Here is a 13,314-nt window from a genome sequence, read left to right as displayed (position 1 = left end):
CAATGTAACTTGTTGCTTCATGTATTCTGGCCCTCCACCAATTCTTTCAGCCATTTTCTACTACTGGCTACTATTCCTATCAGGATCAGTCGGTTGCCTTAGAACGGCCCTGTTGCTCTTGTGTTCTCTTATTTTGTCTCCTGAGTAGGTGCCGCTACTTAGGGGAGGTTTCAGGCTGGATGTTGTGTAAATATACATTCACAGAGGAATTGAGATCTTGCTTTTCTGAAATATTCTTGCTGTAAAGACAATAAAAATAATTTCTTGGCAAGCAAGATGAGACGTAAGTGATGGATAGAAAAGCAAAGCAAATTTTTAACTGATCACTAATAATTCATATCCATAATCCTCTGATTCTGCCAAGATTTCTCATGTTTGATCTTGGCGGTTTAGATACATGAAAGAAAAATAAATGTTGGTTATGTAGCATGAAAATATAGCATGAAAGTGCAGGATCCCTTATGTTGCTCTTTTAGTGTGTTTTGAGCCTGTCTAGAGAAATGGAAAAGTTGTTCACTCTTTTCCCCCCACCCCCCCCACCCCCAGGCTAGAATGTATCTACTGAGGTTTAGAGCATATCTTTTTTCTTTTTTTTTTTTTTTTTTTTTTTGGTAAAAGTATTGTTTTGTGTTGGAAACTGTGGTTGTACTATATGTGGGGATTCTGAGTAGAAATCTTATATCAAGTTATAGCAGGCTAAATGACCACAAAATTCCTTTCAGATTTTACTACCAGTGTTTTTTGAAAATGAATTATTTCAATTCTGTGGGGAAACATCCAGCTGAATGCGAATGGACTCACCCATGCATTTCTGTGGGCAGCTGAGGAATGACTCGACGGCAATATTTGATAGCGTGTAAAGGTTTGTCTCTGCACGTTGCTACGTTTCTTGATACCCTTCTGCTTAATTTTCATTTCCCCTTTTCTCCAGAAGAGTTCAGACTTCACAGAAAAGGTGGTGAATCTGCACCCTGTGAGTGAACTTCCTGCCTGGGAGCAGATTGCCAAAGGAACAATGCTGACTCAACACAAAACCCAGCAGCCTTTCTTCCTTGCCGCTTCTAAAATGTCAGGCCGTGCCTTACCCAGTGGAAGATGCTGGAGTGCACCTTTGCAGTCTTCTGATTTCCTCTCCTGCTTTGTGGACTGTGATGGGGTCTGCTCAGACAAACATACAAACACTGAAGTGGAACCGACCTCAGTATGTTTTACTTTTTTTCAGCATCTCCCAGCAGATCATTGGTAACAGTCCTTCACCAAACGCTGATCTTTCTTCAGAACAAAACTAGGTTGTTTTTCCCTGTTGTAATTGTACTCGTTGCCTCCCCGTAGCTCTGGAGATGCTGAGATGTTGGAGGCAGCAGAACCACAAGACATTACATTTCTCCTGCCTAAATAATAAACAAGAGTTTTTTCCATCTGCACACGTGGAGCTTCTGAACAAGGATGCAAGAAAAGCTGGGAAGTTGAGGTTGCGGAGTCAAGCATTTCCATGTAGTGGAGTACCAGAACGCTTTACTCCAGACTCAGTGCAGCCATCTTTTCTTATGCATCATAATTCACTGCATAATTGACCATCTGCTGCTTTGCGGAGGCAGCCCTCTCTTTTCTCCCACTTTCCTCAGGTCTCAGTGTCCTTCTCAGGCTCCTGTTCTTTCCATGGGTTTGGTCTAGCTGTACCTGCTGGCCTTCAGGTCCCACTATTTTCTCTCACTGTTGTAATTCTTGTTCTGCTGTAATTCCTTGTGCATCTTTTTAGACCCAGTGAGTCATCTATCTGCGTCTAAATCAGAACAATAGAAGCAGGATCACACATCTTCAGGTAGGTGTTTTCATTGCTTGCAACAGCAGCGATTTTCAGGGAAAGACCATAAAGGGTATTTGCTTCAAATACAATATGGGGAAAGTTATCCCAAACCAGCCTCTCCCGAAGACTTGGTAACAGAAATTTTTCAAAGGCCATAAAAAAAAAGGGATGTAAACCTTCCTCAGGAGTGCCTTTTCTCTTCCCCTGCCTTTGACGTTTTTCTAATTCTTTTACCTGTCATGAAGGAGAGAGCTTTTTTCAGACTAAACATCAGAATTTTGTCAGAATGCCTGAAGGGTGTGCACTGTATGGGGTGCAAACTTTCACAGACTAGTGGCACGAAAAATGTGGCAGTATTCCTTACCAGTTTAGTTTTCCTCTCTAACAATAATTGAAAATCTATTTTCCAGTTACAGGTTCTCCCTAGAATTCTGTGGTTTCTTTTCAGAATGTCATCAGCTGTTGCTGTCAGTTTGGGTACGTTGCTGCTGCATATAGTCAGGAATGGAGCACAAGAGGGGACAGGTGCCTCCTCAAGAATGCAGGCTCCGTTTTCTACAGCTTTTCTCTTTTCTGTGGAACTGCAGACATGGGAAATTCTGGTTCTCGCTGTCTCAAAGGTCGTAGTTACCTGATTTGCGTGGTGTCCTAGCCAATTTTTCACAGTGTTGCATTTCACTCTGGCTTTGTTCATCATTTATCGATACAGAAAGATCCCCCTCTTCTTTTTCACCTTTTTAATTTCTTTCTGGTAAAGAGACATTCATGTCACCTCTTCGTAAAAATAATGATCCTGAACTGTAAGGTATGTCTCCAAAAATCCTCACTAAAATGTTCTCTCTTAGATCTCATATTTCCACGGAAGAGAAAACTTTCATATAGTAGAGAAACCAGCTTAAAAAGAAAAGTTTATTCATTAATGTATTATTTCAAGATTACTCATGTGACATGATCCAGTTCCCTATTTGCTGCTCAGAACTTCCCTGTATCTGTTGAGTCTTAAAAAACAAAAAGGATTTGTTAATCAGGTTCAGTGCAGAAGGATTTTCTTGCAAGACAAGATTTGGTCTTCAGCACTTCAGCGAGTGGAGAAGAGAGTGAAACATTTGGCCATGGCTGTCTACCTGCTTCTGATTTTTCTCTCTTCCTTTAGTACATCTCTTCAAATGGCTGGTAAGTCTTTGTTCTCTGCTGAGTAGGGAGTTTTACAAGTTCTTTCTTGTGCTTTCCTGATGCCCTTGCTGGACAGTGAGTTTAGATCTAGTCACAGCATGTAATTTGAAACAGTTTTATTCAATTCTTAAATTTGGTGGTATCTATATAGGCATTCTGTCTCCTTAACCCAGTTTTCGAGGTGGTGTATGAATGAAGGAAATACACCAACAGATGTGGGCACTAGTGCTAATTCTTGAAAATCTGCCAGCTGAATGCAGACAAAAACTGGTCTGAAATTACTCCACTGGAGGTTAGGACAGCTCAGAAGTCCTCTCAGCATGCACAGAACCATTGGCTGATACGTGTTTTGAATTTCTTAGATATCTCATAGAGATTATGGCCTATGAACAGTTGCATGTTGGAATCCTGTTTCCAAGCTGATGGCTTTAGGAAGGATGTTAAAAGCTTCTGTTAGATTTCAGACACTCCTACTGCTGAGAGGAAAACAAATGACGCTCTGTCTGCAGCTTTTTCTCACAGGAAACTCCCAGCTAGAGAACTGCAAGAGCCCAGTGCCATCACTGGGATGGCAGCAGGGACTAGCCAAATGCAGATCTAATCCACTACAGGAGAATTTCCTTTGTACATGTTTTTGGGTGAGACCAATCTGGCTCTAATCTATCCTCTGCTAACCTTCTCAAGAACCGCTGCGGCAGGAAAGCTGTGCCAGAAATGCCATCTGGCTTGTTCAGGTCTGCAAGCCTTTCAAAGAAACGTCACTGAGGCTGTTCGACCATCCCCTGGCAGCCCTGGGATGGGGGGTGGGGGGGTGGTTATGAAGCCCCATTTAACTATTCCACCCCGGCAAGAAGCTTTGCGGGGCAGTAAAATTCAATGGCACAACAAAGCGAGTTGGATGATGGTGCTGTCACTTAAAGAGTTGCTCAGGGATGCGAGGCAAGGTGCAGAAATGGTTACGTTTTGGAGCAGGCTGAAGTTTTGTCCCTTTTTTGAAGCTGGTCTTAAGAAACAAAACCCTGTTGTGCAGTGCCTCACATTTCTGTTTACAAGTGTAGCTATTAATGGCACACAGGATACTTACTTAGCTTAACTATGCTCAAAACCAAAGTGATGATGCGGCAAGTTGTGGCTTCCCTCCTGAGAAACTGACAAGTTGAACTCTGTGAAGAAACAACTTTTTTGCACATTTGCCAAAAATTTCCAAAATAATTAACCGGAAATTAATAATACCCCTCTTGCCTGATAAGCTGCAAACTGCAACGTCATCCTAGGCCAAATATAAAAATGGTTGAATTTTGAATATGTAAACCATTTTTAATAGCTCTAAAGGAAAAATTCCTTTTACTTCCAAAATTAAAGCCTCTTTAGTATGCTGTGTGGTGATGGAACTTTGAAGAACTCATGAAATTTAATAAAGGTAATTTTTGAATGGCATTTGAGAACAGTGTGGAGGGATGTGAAGAAGAGTAATTTCTCTTGAAAGAGCTATATTTTCAGCTTCTGTGTTGCTTGCATCTTAAGAACATTTTGATGAATACCCTTCATACTGATGATTCACCTCTCTTGCTTTCTTCTTTTACATATTCCATTTCTTGTTGTAGCAGACTGACAAATAGCAAGTAGCTGACTTACCTCTTCTGAAATCTCTCCTCAAATGTTTGCACTCTCATTTTATTTTATAGATAGTGGAATCTTTTCAATCTATAATGAAGACAGCAAGCTCTGTGCTGAAGCTCAAAACTCTAGCTCGGTCATAACTACCACTTGTGATGAGCACAATGAGTTTCAAAAGTTCCGGTGGGTCTCTGCCACGCAGCTGCTTAGCATGGCGCTCAAGCTGTGCCTGGGAGTGCTCAGCAAGGACAACGAGGCTGCCATCATGTTGGAATCCTGTAACAGGACAAATGAGCTCCAGTGGTGGGAATGTAGAAATGAGACACTTGCAACCCATGGCAAGGATTTATTTTTCAACTATGGCAAAGGCAAGGGGAAGAAAATCAGGTTGTCCGAAGGATCAGGCAAAGGGAGCAGGTGGAAAATCCATGGAACTGCAGACAGCGTGTGCTCTAAGCACTATGAGGGTGAGTACTGAAAATTGATCTCTATTTCTAGGTAGCTTGACTGCCCCTGTTTGCAAAACATTCCACTGCCTGCTTGTCATGCAGCAACCCTTTTCTTACAGAGACATCAGTAGCAGAGCTAACTACAAATAGGGTGTAGAAATGCAAGGCAAACATGACTGTATATATTTCTGCAAACCTTGGAAAGCACAATTCTTTCAAATGATGGAATAAAATGACAAAGGCCTATGATATAATCATAAGGAAGAATGGGAATTCTGTTTGTACAGCAACAGTGGGAGGAAATCTATGACTGTTTCAAAATATGTCTGATCAATTTGTAGAAGTGGTGATTGTGTTATACTTGAATATTTATTGTTGCTTTTACTTGGTTTGGCCATGTACTATCTCTAAGAAGTTAATTTCTAGTTAACATATATGTAATCCACTTTTAACAGTGCTTACCTGGGGTTTCCCAGGCCCAGCAAGAAGAAAAAGTAGGAAAAAGCAAAAAGAAAACCAGTGCTTAATAGTTTAGGATGCAGTAAGTCCTAACACACTAATAAAGGAACACTGGAGAGTTAGGTCTCCTTTTCCTGCATTATTATCCCTCCTGGGCTATGTAGCGTGGTCATCCAGGCTCAAGTGTTCAACTTCCTTTCTACAGTGACATTGGCAGGGTGGGAAGTTAAATACCATGGGATGAAATTTTTGTTGTGCTCTACAGCAGTTTGAATTAGATTGAAATTTGTCATGATTTTGTTCAGATAGCAGCTAATTAGACTGCATAGAGATGGGAGGGTCACATCCCAGCACAGTCACATGTAAATTTAAGATATAACTTCCTCTCATGATGACTAATAAAAATATTCTGATATCTCCTTTCCAAGCCTCTTCAACCATACAGGGGAAAAAGGGAAATAAAGAACCTAAACATCATCCAAGGACAGAAGTATGTATGCAACAGGTGAAGCTGAGTCATAAGCACCTCTGACACAGTAGTCCAGAGAGCAATGAAAGGAAACGATAGACAGAAATTAGTCTCAGGGCCAATTAAGGGTTGTTTGGGAGCCTTAGGTCTGAATATTTTGCTATAGTCATACCTGACTGGCACCACAGCCTTGGAAGGCTTTGTGGTAATGAAGTACTGATGTGTTAAGCTCTTGCACAGCTCTGTTGTGTCCATGGAGAGCCGCTTATGAGCAGAGACTGTGGTGAACATCTGGTACCAACTGACCACTATTGACCTATGTTTCTCTCTGTAGATATCTATACACTGGAAGGAAATGCCTTTGGTGCACCTTGTGTGTTCCCTTTTAAGTTCAATGGTAAATGGTATGCTGAGTGCATCCCTTGGAGTGGCAGTGCAAGCTTTCTCTGGTGTGCAACTTCTTCAGATTTTGATAAAGACCAATTTTTTGGAAAGTGTCCATTAAAAGGTAATTTATTTATAAAGATTTCAGGAAAGGCATTAAACAAGTTTCTTCCACTCTCATGGTCAAAGTCTCCTTGGGATGTGGAAGTAGCATTGGACAGCAAGCTGGATTCTGGCTAGCCTAGTTCACTGGTGAGCTATGCAATAAGATGAGGTATCTGCTCTTCACTCTCACTGTTTCTCCAGAAGACATGAGAAGTGGTCTACAGTGCTTCTGAGACTATGGTACATCTGGGGAGTATTCTGGGGATGGTGACTGGGACTGATGGAAAAAGGAAGAGAAAATCCCTTGGACCAGGACAGAAGAAAGTCAGGGCAAATGAAAGGCAGAAAAAGCTGCAATGAATGAGGAAGGTGAGATATAGGGAAGCAGGAGACAGTGGTGTATCATAGGATGGAGCAGAGAACAGCAGGGCTGGAGTAAACTGAAGGGTGTAGGACACGAGCAGCGACCTTCACCTGCCTTAGGTGCTCCAGTGCTCCTTACACCCACAGATCATCCAACACAGCTTTCCAATAACGACACAAAGTCTCTACCCCTTCACATCTGATTGATTGGAAATGATCGTTTCTGTCACATTGGGAGTCTAAGTGAGCGTAAGTGGGGTTCCAAGGTAAGAAATGGTTGCGGAGACCAAGATTTTCTGTATGGGGAATAGAGAAATGTGTGTGTAGAGGTAGAATGTATCAGTGAGTGGGTTAATGTGGACTGAGCTGTGAGAGAAGTACATTGGTTATATAAATAAGAAGGAACAGGGTCAACGTAGAAAAACTAGGTTTGGAAGGAGAAATAATTCCTTATGTGATTAATGTATTATCAATATAGAACAAAATATATTTAAGTGGGGCAAACTATAAATAAAAATTAGCAAATCATAGTTACATATTTTTAGTCTGCAATGAAGATTTTATTTTCTGTGTTAGCAAGTATGATTATCTTGTCAAATGTTATCATTGTTTTATAGACACCATACACAACAACCTTTGGAAAACAAATCCTGTGACAGAAACCTACTATCAGATAAATTCAGAGTCGCTTTTGACATGGCACCAAGCAAGAAAAAGCTGCCAGCAGCAGAATGCAGAATTATTAAGTGTCACAGACCTTCATGAAGAAATGTATTTATTAGGTAAAGTAAAATAAAACCCCAAACAAATTAATACATATGTTGGAAATGTAGGTCAGCTCCAAGAGCTTGAACAGGGATACTTATACTTACCTTGTGAAAATAGATCTTAGAGACGTTTTTAAAACGTTTGTCCTTTTCTAAAAAAAATATTAAAATCAATGGTATTGAAATAGTGGAAAAAAATCTAACCTATATTTTAAAAAGAGATATCTACTATTACACTTTTCCTTTTTCTGGGCTTTAAAATTTGATCTCAAGTTTTATTGAATAATTTACAAAACCAGAGGCATTTAATAACTTGAATGTTCCTTTTGGCCATTTAGGGCTCACTAGTGACCTGGGTGTCAATGCGAAGCTCTGGACTGGCCTTTTCAGGGCACTTGACAGTGGCTGGCAATGGATTGGGGGCGGTCCTTTCAGATACCTCAACTGGGCTCCAGGTAGGTGTCCTTTTCTGAAACAATGATCAGGGTCTGGGCCAGAATTCTCTTCTCTTCTTCAAATTTATGTTACATAATTCCTTTGGCTTCACAGAATTTTTAAGAGGTTCCAGGAGGTTGTGAGAAAGGTAGGATGTTACAGTAATAGAGGTCACACCAGAGATGGTTCTGAGAATTTCCCAGAAAATGCAGATAGTTCAGAAAACAGTTTAAAACAAATACCCGCACCTCATTCTGGCTTGTTTTTTTTTTTTTTTTTTTTTAATCTACAATTTTATCAACAGGCATGTTAAAAAATTAAAGAGAAACAGTGCATAAAAAAATATTTTCACTTGTTCTCAGCTACTGCTTTTGACTTTTAGCCATTATATTTTGTCTTAATAAATTTCCACTCTTTTCTTAGGATCTAAGTCACCATCTTGCATGTGGCAATGTTACCTATTTTCATAATAGTTGTAGCTACAGGGGAATCCAACGGGCGAGCACTCTCATGGAATTCAATATGCATTTCATGTCCAATGTCCAACAGTAAAGGACAGTGAGTTGTTTGCAGTACTACCACCCCATAAGGAACTGTGTCTTAGATGAACTTTTGCAAGCTTTTTTCTGTGTGCTGCTATACTTCAAACACACTGAATTTCTTCTAAAGCAGTGCATGGGAGAGGAGGGGTAAGTCTTATGTTTGAAATGTTGGCCCTCTCGGCCATCCCAGTGGTGCTCCCTTGTCACCACTCTTGGGAATTATCACTCTAAATAATAAATACACCAGTGGCTTTGCAGCTGAAAAAGACCCGTGCGTTCCCTCCTGTGATGAGGTGAACATTTTCAGTGTTAACAGAGGGATTCTGTGCCTCTGTCCTAAAGGAAATCCCTCTGTGGAATCTGGAAAGATATGTGGGACCTTCCAAGGCAGGAATGGCAAATGGGAAAACCAGGTGTGTGATCGGAAACTGGGATATATCTGCCAAAAGAGAAACTCCTCCTTCGATTCCTCCACTATTGCCTCAGGTAAGTTGGTCAAAAAATAAGGCTATTTTTGCAGTCAGTGAGAAATACTGGGAGGATGCCGTGTATGAAATGACAATATATTTTCAAAACAAAAGGATTATACTTATTGACCTGGGTCAAACACTAAGAAGACGTTAATTTTCTGGCTCATTTTAAAGATGATGTCTAGATGTTGTTCATCAATTTGAAAAGATCCCAGGGTACCAAAGAAGGCATCATTAGTGTTTAGACATGTTATCCGGACCACAAAATACTGATGAATATCCTATGCTCTAAAAAAATACACTAAAGATGTGCCCTGCTAAAAGATGTGAGCCAGAGTTCATGCTCTCCCTGCTCTCTCTGACCCTTTTAACTCTATACCGAAAGGAAAAATTCAGAATATGGGGCTGGCACCTTTTCCCAGTTGAGCTCCCTTTCCACCTGGGGCAGACTAGGTCTTATCTACGTCAAGAAAAAGGTGCGCTATTACTTCATCGGGGAATTCCCAGCATGCAAGTATCCCCAATAAGTCCCTCAACTACATATATACAGAGATATAAGATTATTCTCTGGCTCAAGGGATGAATGGCACATCATAGCTCTATCCTGTACATTCTGGCTGTATCCAGACAGCTCACTGGGAATGGTTTCTGACCCATGCTGACTTCCAAACCATGCCTGGATGTTGTTTAGGGGAATGCAAGTCTGCGCTGGTCAAAACTATGTGCAGGGAGCATTGAACAGTGTGGCTGATCACATGCCAACGCTGGGTACACATTGTGCCCTCTCCCATTTACCGCGTGGGTGCAGACCATGTGAACTTTCAAAGCAGTGGAAGATGGTTGGCGATGCTAAATTCACACCAAAGAAATAGCAGCTGAGCAAAGTGTGTGGCATTTCTGTGCAGCTGGGATTTCTGATGTCTGGTATATATATGCGCCTGGGCTTTCTGATATATGATTTGGGCTGTGCAGGAGCTCCAACTCACTCCCAAGCACCTGGTGTTTCCAGAGAAAAAATATGCAAAATATCCTAAAGTCACCAAGATAAAGCCCCTGTGTAGGAAAAGAGGCTCTTTTCTGTGGAATGTGGCTGTACCCAGAGCCCTTCTGAGGGGGATTTGACAGAGTTGTGCCCTGCAAGTTCACCTGCCAAGTTACTTAACATTTATTTAATCCTGTAAAAATTTTTTTTTGATAGCTCCCAGCACAACTGTGTTGTATTAATCTGTTCTGTATTCTTGGTGATCCTCAGACACTTGCTTCTCTCCTCTGCCAGTATGCACTGCAATATTTCAAATTCATGTCAGTAAAGGTCATTTTCTTTTTGATTAAAAGAAAACATTGAACAGGACTATGCATTAATTGTTTGAAATATTTTTTTTAGGTGACTTAAAGACTTTTAAGTGCCCTAGAGGATGGGTGGCCTATGCAGATCATTGCTACAGACTTTACAGAACACCCAAAATATGGAAAGAAGCCCAGTCTTCCTGTAGAAAAGAAGATGGAGAGCTGGCTAGTATTCATAATATTGAGGAATACAGTTTCACAGTGTCTCAGCTTGGGTACAGTGAGTATTCCTGCAGGTCACTTTTTGATCTGGAATTATACTGTTGCTGTTATTCATATAATCATTGTAACCATGATCTTAAATGTTTTTAAAAAGCCCTTCTTCAGTCAAGAGTGGGTGTGAGATGTGATTGTTCCATTTTAAGACATACTCACAACTACAATTACCTTTGTGTTCCCAGAACCAGATGATGAGCTGTGGATTGGTCTAAATGACTTCAGGGTTCAAATGTATTTTGAATGGAGTGATGGGACACCTGTGACTTATACCAAATGGCACCACGGAGGGCCGACCCACACGTCAAATAAAGCAGACTGCATTGTTATGAAGGGGGAGGTAAAAATCTCTCTCCCAATTTATTCATTTTTTTTGTCCTTTGTGCCCCCCAAAAGGAAAACATTGGTGACAAAAACAAACAAACAAACAAACAAATGACAAGGGTTTTAAAGGGCTTTATAAACTTGGTTTAATTCAGAATATCTTAGTGTAGAGGGAGAGTGGAGACCAGATGTAGGAAGGTGTATGGTGGAGCACCAGAGGCAATGCACTGGACTGAGACTTGGTTTGCTCTGCAAATCAGAGTTGCAGTTATGATATACATATCATTAAGATATGCAGTTATGATAAATCACCCACCTGAAACTGGTTGAAGTAACTTGTCACCCACATCAGCTGATTATAGCTGCATAGTATGATTCTTGGAGCAGGGACTTCCTCACGTTTCCCCTAAACCACCTAAAATACAGTTTTATTAGAGCTAATTTGAAGGCTCATATTACTGGAAGCACAAAAAATTAGGTACAAAAAATTCTATCTTGCTTTATGCTCAGCATAAAATGATGCACCATAATACTATGGAAAAAGACTTAAACAATACATTTTTAATATTTTGTGTTTAGTCTATCCAGCATTTCTTTGCTATTGTCATCTGGTTATATGAACATAGTAAATACCATGCTGGTGAGAATAGAGTGGAACAGCGTGTTCCTTTCCTGCTCTCATCAGCCACTGAATCTTTAATACACGCAACCCTCATCCTCCCACCTCTGAGGAAATGTGGCCCTTATTGTCTTTATTGTGTTCTTTATTCGGGAGTTTTGGAGAAAGCAGCCAGGCAAGGAAGAGAGCCAGAACAGTCTTAGCCATACCAAGTGAGAAGGGTTCTCTCTGAGGATGGTGAATATTCCTGTTGGATCGATTTTCTTTAGATTTCACTTTTCTTTGTTGTTTCTTCTTTACCATCCTCAGGATGGATCATGGGCTGACAGCGCTTGTGAAACGAAACTTGGTTACATCTGTAAAAGGAAACCTTTGGCAGAAGAATCAGACAAAGGCGAGGTTACTTACCCAGGCTGCCAAAAAGTAAGTTTAAAACACAAGTACCAAAAGGTCACTGCATCTTACTCTCACTCCTGTGATGGTAACCCACAAGTCAATTATTTTGACTGTTCTTGGTGGAACCTTAGAAAATTGTTAATTTCGTATATACTGATACTTAGACTAACGGGGAATTTTTTTCTTTATTTAATCAAAATGTAGATTGACTTCTGTTTTTCACTTTTTTACACGTGCACTTCACTCAGCTCTCTTCAAGTGCAGAACTGGTCACCTCACCCAGAAAAGCCACTCTCTGCAGAGCATGTTGGTATTTTTTCATGCTGCAACTCACTGGTCTTGGGTTGTGTGCAGCCTGCTCCATCCAATCAATCTGCCACAGGAGGCAGGAATATTTGAGCCAACTGTTTTGCAGATTGTGTGTGGCCTTTTGCAACAGCTACACTTACACAATAAGGTGGAGCAGGCATTACACAAGGAGTTGCAAAGTGGCTGTGAGTGTGCTTGCCAGCTCCGAGTCATAGCCCCAGCTCATTGCTCGCAAAGACTCCTCCTGTGTCCTTTATCAAGGGGCAAGACTAAGAGCTGAGGTTACAAAAGCTCTGTTTGATTATCCTTTTTGTTTCTTCTCATGGCTTTGGAGATGAATTTTGACTTGGGGTGTGGTATTAATGTGGCTTTTGGAAGTGCACTGTGCTGTGCAGTCTGACCGCCCCCCGCGCATCTCTGCTGTTGACACTGACAGGGCTGGATGAAGCACGGCTTTTACTGTTACTCTGTGGGGCAGTTACCAGCAACATTTTCAGAAGCAAAAAAAATCTGTGAAGAAAACAAAGGTTACTTGGCTACTGTGAGAGACAGGTATGGAAACATTATTCTTGTCCTTTCATACGTGCAACCATGACAGAAGGGCCAAATAGAAATCTCTTTGCAGTTAGTTATTCATAGTGTCTAGCATGGCATCACTCCTTTGCTGGAAAATTTGTGGTAGAACTGGAGAAGTATGACAAAGTACATCAGGGGCTTTCATATGTCATGATAATTTGATATGTCATCAATATAATATGATATGTCATCAATACAAGCATTCAAGCCATTTCTACTCTACTACACACCTACACTCTTGTTGACTCCAGGAACTAAAAAATTGAGACAACCTCCCCAAAACCCCAGATTGCCAGACTGTTGTAAAAGTTTTTGAACTAAAAATAAACAGATAAACGTGGAACTATTTATTTCTTCTGGATCTGAACTTTTCAGCCTTTTCTTTGCAACAGGCGTATCTGGAAACTTACCTTTTTTAGAATAAAAGTAGATTATTTTTTTCCCCCAGAGTAACAAAATTTAAAGATCTAACCTTATCATAAATCTC

At 40.7% G+C, this 13,314-nt stretch overlaps 1 protein-coding gene across 1 annotated transcript in view; it reads left to right on the top strand.

Moving 5' to 3' along the window:
* Positions 1-2,811: 2,811 nt before the first annotated feature.
* Positions 2,812-13,314, top strand: part of LOC102051676 (macrophage mannose receptor 1-like) — a 33,537-nt gene continuing 23,034 nt past the window's right edge. Inside the window, exons 1-10 of the mRNA XM_027800493.2 lie at positions 2,812-2,980; positions 4,666-5,064; positions 6,309-6,482; positions 7,444-7,608; positions 7,932-8,048; positions 8,913-9,056; positions 10,425-10,607; positions 10,789-10,943; positions 11,856-11,969; positions 12,688-12,803. Of these exons, the coding sequence (XP_027656294.1) occupies positions 2,920-2,980; positions 4,666-5,064; positions 6,309-6,482; positions 7,444-7,608; positions 7,932-8,048; positions 8,913-9,056; positions 10,425-10,607; positions 10,789-10,943; positions 11,856-11,969; positions 12,688-12,803 (1,628 nt within the window). The 5' untranslated portion in view covers positions 2,812-2,919. The remainder of the gene's footprint in view (positions 2,981-4,665; positions 5,065-6,308; positions 6,483-7,443; positions 7,609-7,931; positions 8,049-8,912; positions 9,057-10,424; positions 10,608-10,788; positions 10,944-11,855; positions 11,970-12,687; positions 12,804-13,314) is intronic.

Source organism: Falco cherrug, chromosome 4 (genome assembly GCF_023634085.1).
Source record: "Falco cherrug isolate bFalChe1 chromosome 4, bFalChe1.pri, whole genome shotgun sequence".
Lineage (NCBI taxonomy): Eukaryota > Metazoa > Chordata > Aves > Falconiformes > Falconidae > Falco > Falco cherrug.
The sequence above is the reverse complement of the archived record's forward strand: the minus strand, read 5'-3'. Positions and strand labels throughout refer to the sequence as shown.